The sequence below is a fragment of the Gymnodraco acuticeps genome, unplaced genomic scaffold, assembly GCF_902827175.1.
Source record: "Gymnodraco acuticeps unplaced genomic scaffold, fGymAcu1.1, whole genome shotgun sequence".
Lineage (NCBI taxonomy): Eukaryota > Metazoa > Chordata > Actinopteri > Perciformes > Bathydraconidae > Gymnodraco > Gymnodraco acuticeps.
Window position 1 is genome coordinate 372,160 of NW_022992116.1, and position 7,522 is coordinate 379,681.

A 7,522-nucleotide genomic window follows, 5' to 3' on the forward strand; every position below is an offset into this window, starting at 1 on the left:
TTATTAATTATATGTTTTAAATGTGAGTGTTTCCTATCCCCTAAACCTCCAGGGATGTACACAGTTTAATACTGGCCACTTCTTATTATGGGAAATACGAAAACGTCTTTTAAAACTACAACTCCCAGTAGAGACGTGCCATAGATAGAGAACATGTTGCGAAACAGAATAGCCAGCATGTGTAGTTCTGGGGACGGGGTGGGGGAGGGGGGACGCGGGGGACCCGTTCAAATCCAGTTTTGGACAGTCTGCCGTGATTCCATCCCATTTCAAGTGCTGTTCGACGCTCTGCTTAACCCTCGGAGCACACTCTCCAATCACAGAGCTTGAGGACTATCACGGGGTTTGTCAAACAGAGCACATGGTGTAGTCCAAACGATAGCTGGGGATTCTGGGTAGTGTAGTGTCTTCTGCCATCCTTTACTCAGAAAAAACATTTGTTTCTCCGAATCGAAGGGGAAAAATACAAAAGCATTGCACACAATTTAAACCAATCAATGTTGTGTAATTAACAAGGATAATCTGGTGTTTTTTAGTCGATGAGTAGTGCAGATATCACTGTCAAATCAATCCACAGTAAGAGGAATACTTACTTCCGGGTGTACAATTCTCCGTTATCCAATGGGAATGGACGCTCACATTGCCTTTAAGGGCAGCCGACACAAACGAATGCCGTGCTTCCATGAGCGTCAAATCCCGCCGCAGATGGGAAGACATTGCAATCAGTTGAAAGCTATTTGCGTCCCTTTATGACGCTGAAGGAGCCTAGGAGCGTCACAACTGGACGCCACGGACACTGACCAAACGTCGCTCCTGGACGCTTAGGGAGTGAGAGTGTGTTGTCCAAGCATATAAGCGACGGGTTTTGGAAAGCGGAAACGATATTGGCCCCCTCCTAGAAATTCAATTTTCCTGTGAATTGGACTATAGTACAAAGTGACATCAGAGTCAATTTTTCTGAAGCAGGACTCTAGTTCCTCCATGAGCTGAGTTATGCTACTATAGTAACCAGCTCTAAACATATGAAGTTTTAACTTATTAGATATGTCGGGGAGTTTTGCTTTCTTTATCCATTCAAAGCAGGCTACTTCAAAAGGTATATTGTACCAGGTGTGCGGGTATGACATTTCTGTCATGGCGACTTGCCACGAACCATCCAAGTGTAAAGGCTGGGCCAGGTTCACCTGATAACTAGAGCTTGTATTGTTTTGAAATACATCAAGGCTGGCATTGGACGGCAGCGTAATGTAGAACCCTTCATTTATCTCCATGGCTGTAATGAAGGACTGAGCGTTGATTCTGTTTGCTTTATACATCTTGGATTTCGCCTGCATCAACCCAGCTGTTGAATTTTTCGGGCCAATTATGCCAAGATACAAACATTTGTTTTTTCCCTCTCACCACCCGCCTTTTTAGAATGTTCTCGACTTGAAAAGCCTTGTCATTAGTTATCTTCACTTTTTGTAACTCTTTCTCATAAAAAGTACCCTTGATCTCTTCTCCATCATAATCTTTGAGTTTGTAAACAGGTGGCTGTCGAGGTAAGCCTTCAGACACCGTAAATAACTCGTCCGTATAACTCTGCTCATATATCAAATATCTCAATTTGGATATCCTTACAAGCTCCCCCTCCTTAAAGTTTATTTTGGCAACAGCTTTTTTACGAAGGCTGGAGGGGTTATACAGGTTCCGGAACACTTGAGCCTCATTTTCCTTAGTCACTTGCAGTGGTGTCATCTTAATACTTCGGTGATAACTATTATTGTAACTTTCAAGTAGTTCGGGTAAGACGTCTATATATCTATGAGTGTTTTTAGCAGTAAAATACCTCCACATTTTAGTTTTCAGCGTACGGTTAAATCTCTCTATCACACATGTCTTCATATCACTGGCGGTTGCATAATGTTGTATACCTCTTTTCTTCAATAAGTTTTGAAAAACTTTGTTAAAGAATTCTTTCCCCGCGTCTGTTTGTATCTTTTTAGGGATCTCACTGTGTGTTAAAATTGTATCAAAGGCTTGGGTAACCTCAATACCCGTCTTCTTCTTTAATGCCTGAGCATAGGCTTTTTTCGAAATACATCTACGACTGTTAACAAATAATTAAAACCATCATTATGTTCGGACAGCGACTGTATATCGCAGAGATCTGCTTGAAATTGCTGCAGCGGTCTGAGTACGGAAACTCTGTTTCTTACAAAATGCTCCCGAGCCGGCTTATGTAAAGTATATGCATCCTGCTCAGATAAATATTCTCTGACTTTCTCTACATTTACTTGTTTACCCATTTCATTCTGTACAGCTCTATGGAGTTTATCCACACCTCCTAAACTCCCTGGATTAGAAAGAGTGTAATACACTTTATGCATGACACGTTTCTCAGACATGTTTCCTGTTACAGCCGATGAGGTAATGAGTACAACAGTTTTTCTTACAAAGCGTTTTATTGATATGTCACACATGTATAAAAAACATTTTCTCTAAGCAGAGAATAATAAACATGATTTTTAGGAAGGACACACTAGATCAAGTAGCCTAAAATAAAAACAGATACAATTAAAAAATTTTTAAAAACTCTTCCTATTGCTGCCAAAAGGCCCAAGCTGCTCTTATAGTCTTCAGACGGGTCTCGTCGTTCTCCATAAGCTGTTCGTAAAGCTTCTTCATTTTAGCCTCAAAGACTCTGGTGTTTCTGAGATTGTGCAGAATCGCCTCAGTAGCTCCAAAGACTCTCCTCTCCGACACATGAAGGTGGCTCTGGTGTAGAGCGTCCCGAATAGCTGGAATGAAACGAACGGTCCACGGTCTCTTTACCACTTCATCATAGTTTCGATCCAGATAGTATTCTTCGGTCGGAAATAAACACTCGTGCCGCCTCTGACTTGGGTGATCGACTTAACATCCGTAAAAAAATTCCTTTCTGTAAAGGTACACTACCCTGTCCAACAGATGAACTACAACTGCTTTTACCGTATTCAGGAATGACGATGTCAAAACATGGCGCATCAATGCCTACTGCTGTTGATTCCCCTGGAGACTCGGATGGAGTAGATGGAGGTTGATGCATATCCAGCCACCCCGTAATATCAATATCAGCCATATAGCTGTCGAGATCTGGTGTCCAGATTGTTGGAGAGGATGGAGGTCCTACAGGCGTTTGCTCCAGGCTGCAGCTGAGAGAGTTGTTTTCTCCCAGATCCATGGTTGTTGCTCACAAAATGTCCTTGAGGTGTTCTCATTTTTAAATGATCTGGTGAGGAAAGGCAGGGCTTGTTATGTTGAGGGGGAGGCGGAGCCCTCTGTAAAAAGTGAGAGTCTTTTGCAGTCAAACCGGGGGGAAATCTGCCACTTCCTCACAGAGCCCCTCCTCCAACACACATGAACGCGCGCATGACCAAAAGAGGGCACGAGATAAGTTTGTGCACAGGCTGTAGGCGTCTGACCCCCGCACTGCTGCTGCATTCGTTTCTTGACTGACGCTACGGACGGATGGCTGTAAGTTGTCACAGGCTGATTAAACCCCATTCGAGGCGTCTCTTGCCATTTTTCTTTTTTGAAAAGGTGACTGGGTAAATGGAATTGCTGTCTTGTTATTTCGTTTGAGCGTATTTCTACCTAATTCCACCCCCCACTATTAGTTCGCGTCATAGCCCCGGAAGGGGTAGAAAAGGGGGGAGGCTGGGAGGGGGGCTGGGTAGACAGTCTCACACATAACTTCAAAGAGACACCTAGATTAACATCAAAGGTTTATAGCACACCAGTGTGAAGTCACACCGGCCTGTTATAACACTTCACATCAAAGGGCAAACACCAAAGGCTAATTAGATTAGACGTCATAATTAGATTAGACGTCATAATTAGATTAGACGTCATAATTAGATTAGACGTCATAATTAGATTAGACTTCATAATTAGATTAGACAACAAAAGGGCTCTGAGGGGGGCCTACAATACAGCTTCAAAGAGACTTAATCAACACATCAAAGAATTAGACAACAAAGGCGCTACACAGGGGGGCATTTCACCCCTAGCGGGTGATGACCCCTCACCCTCACATCAAAGGATCGCGAATAATGGGAGGCGGGACTTAGCTCATTTGCATAATTGGGGGCGTATCCACCTGTCACTTTTTATGCATACTAATGAGACGAAAGCGGCATGTGTACGACTACTAAAAACTTGTGTCGCAGGTTCCTCAACAGCGCATTACAAGACATCTTTCAATATGTGTGTATACTCCACCATTAAACTGTCATTCTGCACATTTCTTATACTATCTACATAAGAGTATAATACATATGTATAATATCAGTTTAATAATAAACAAATAATAAACAAATAAGTGCTTAAACATAGTTAACATTGCAGGAAAGCAATATATTAGACGTTAAGTACTTTGTCAGGCTTAATATTTATCTGTAGAAACACATGTCACTGTGTGTGCTGTGTGCTCTGCATGTGTGACCATTAAAGAATCAGAATACCTTTATTAGTTCCACAGAGGGAACAGCGTTACAGCAGGAAAGAGCCACAGACATAGTGTTGCATATCTTACATGCGTTAACAAAGTACTAAGTTAGAATAAAATAAACAATATGCTAAAAGAAAACATTTTCAAAAATACAGATCAAAAACAAAACGGCATATATATGATTTAGTGGCCAGGTATACATTACAGTTATTAATGGCATATATATATATTGCACATATTGCACAAAGTTGGTTTGTATTTAGCAGCAAGGGGTGTTATAGTCTGTGTTGTGGTGTGTGTAGGAGGGTCTTCTAGGGGCAGTGCTGGTTGTAAAGTCTGACCTCTGCAGGAAGGAAGGACCTGCGGTTTCAAGAGGGTTTCATCCCTCCATATTCTTCTTAAAGCTTCTTCTTATTCAAAAGAAGACCTGAACCTAAAGTACTCTTTAATGTTTAAATTAAGCCTTATTAGTTTGTCTGTTTTGCACATCCTCCTATTAATATCTAATAATGAAATAATACAATTCAATAACGTGCTTTGACCACCAGGTGTCCCTTTCTATCAGCTGTGTATAAACAGAAATATTACTGACCTATAAATTATATATAATCAAATGATCTTCTTAATTACACATCCAAAAATGCGTGAGAAGAAGTTTACACTTATTTAATCACCCCTTCTCCCAAAAACTAAATTATTAACATATATATATATATATATTTCTTATATATATATATAAAATACATTTGTTATTGAAAAACAAACAAAACTGAAAGATAAAAACAACAAAGAAATCCCTAAAAGAGGTAAATGAAAAAGATAACATAACAATCTGATATCTTGTTCTGATGCAAATCACTGATAGATGTTGCATACAGTTGACTGTAACTGCACAGTGTTATATGAGACATTAATGTAACGTATTCCTTCAGCTGATAATATTACCTCTCATAGTCTGACTGTACATTCATTTATATTTAATTTAATATTTCAAGTAGGTACAGAACGGAGGTATTTGCTGATGTTAAGCCCTGAACACAACGTGGTCCGGAGCAGCGTGTGTCTGCAGCGTGAGCACCTGATATCCCTGTAATCTGACTGATAGTAGTGAGCCCCTCAGGTAGAGCAGGTGGTTGGGTTATTCATCAAGACCCTCCACCACGACAACGTGGACATTCAGGAGAGGAGAAGCAGGGGATGGAGGACAGTCAGGTGTGAAGAGGTCTTTGACATCTAAGGGGTTCAGTTTGATCACTTCCTCTTCATCGACTCTCTCTAATGATCTCTTCTCTTTAGCTCTTGGACATTTTACAAGTACAACACCAACGATGAGAAAACCAGTCCCAAACTAGCTCCCAACACAACGTGTCCTCCTGAACCCTCTGGTTGTTCATCGTTGGCGTCTCCATTCTTCAGGTGCTTCTCAGACCCTGAGGACAGAAAGAGCGAGCAGTGAGGAAACGACTGGACGTCCCCTCATGTTGGAGAACAGCTGATCATGAAGGAGATGAAGAACACAATCTGTTTCCTCTCCAGTCTCATGTCAGACATTATCTACCGATCACAGAGCATCAACATCATCTTTAAACCAATGGAGGAACTCTTCAGGAGAAACACAGACTCACCTTCAGAGACGATCAGATTGACGGAGCGCACCAACTCTCTCTCGTTTCTCTTCCTGCGATTATTGGAGTGAGTTATAACCCAACACTCGTACGTTCCTGTGTCGTCGATGCCGACGTTCTTCAGGAGAACAGAAGCGTTTCCGTTCTTCATCTTTGGATCTTTCAGCTGAACACGACCGTGATAACGTGGATCCTGGTAGTTTTCATTCTGCCTGTTATCGCTGAAGTAGAAGACGTAGTGCTTCAGCTCAGTTCTGTTCCATTCTAACTTTGTGATGGCAGCATCTCTGGAGCTGTTGCACGGAAGAGTGACGTCTTCTGCAGGCTTTGCCCTCAACATCAACTCTGGGAGAAAATCAAGAAAAAGCAGAAAGGCAGAAGTCAGCAGTGCATTTCTTTCTAACAGGAAACTTTTTACAACATCAATATTTTGCAAAGAAAAATGCCATTTTAGGGTGTGTTCGATATCTACTTGATGTTTGAAACAATATTTTGAAACCACTTTTTTTACAACTATATTTACATATATATATGTATTTATACATTTATATATACTGTATATATAAATGTATATGCATAAAAATGTAGATACACATTTATATATGTTACGCTCACGTTGAGCAACTGGATTGAGCCCACGAAGCAAACACTGAGGAAGGAAACTGCAGTTAAATGATCAACATGTATGTGATTGATCATGAAAGTATTCTCATCTAAATATAGTGAAAGACAGTAAAAGTAGTCGTTGTGCAGATTGGTCCATTTCAGAATAATATATATGATATGTTTTATAATGATTGATCATGAAAGTGTTCTCAAAGCTGGTGAAGGTGCAGCTAGTCTGAAGTACTTTGTATACTGCAGGGTAGCTGGTGGAGGTGCAGCTAGTTTGAAGTACTTTGTATACTAAAGGGTAGCTGGTGAAGGTACAGCTAGTTTGAAGTACTTTGTATACTGCAGGGTAGCTGGTGAAGGTGCAGCTAGTTTGAAGTACTTTGTATACTGCAGGGTAGCTGGTGGAGGTGCAGCTAGTTTGAAGTACTTTGTATACTGCAGGGTAGCTGGTGGAGGTGCAGCTAGTTTGAAGTACTTTGTATACTGCAGGGTAGCTGGTGAAGGTGCAGCTAGTTTGAAGTACTTTGTATACTGCAGGGTAGCTGGTGGAGGTGCAGCTAGTCTGAAGTACTTTGTATACTGCAGGGTAGCTGGTGAAGGTGCAGCTAGTTTGAAGGACTTTGTATACTGCAGGGTAGCTGGTGGAGGTGCAGCTAGTTTGAAGGACTTTGTATACTGCAGGGTAGCTGGTGGAGGTGCAGCTAGTTTGAAGGACTTTGTATACTGCAGGGTAGCTGGTGGATTTACTCCAGGTGGAACTAAAGTCTGATTCAACACTTGATTATATTTCACATCATTCATCCACATCTGT

General features: G+C 41.2%; 1 protein-coding gene across 1 annotated transcript; it reads right to left on the minus strand.

Annotated features, from left to right (window-relative positions):
• Positions 1 to 4,904: 4,904 nt before the first annotated feature.
• On the minus strand, positions 4,905 to 6,861 carry LOC117537794 (V-set domain-containing T-cell activation inhibitor 1-like). The gene is made up of 2 exons (XM_034203164.1): positions 6,097 to 6,861; positions 4,905 to 5,901 (listed from the first exon to the last, which is right to left on the minus strand). Exons 1-2 carry the CDS (start codon positions 6,434 to 6,436, stop codon positions 5,780 to 5,782), a joined length of 462 nt encoding a protein of 153 aa, XP_034059055.1. The 5' UTR covers positions 6,437 to 6,861; the 3' UTR covers positions 4,905 to 5,779.
• Positions 6,862 to 7,522: the final 661 nt, after the last annotated feature.

Excerpts from the sequence above, each read along its gene's own strand:
- LOC117537794 (XM_034203164.1), bottom strand. The coding sequence starts at position 6,436 with ATGTTGAGGGCAAAGCCTGCAGAAGACGTCACTCTTCCGTGCAACAGC. Across the intron at positions 5,902-6,096 it reads CAATCTGATCGTCTCTGAAG|GGTCTGAGAAGCACCTGAAG; the intron begins GTGAGTCTGTGT and ends TTCTGTCCTCAG.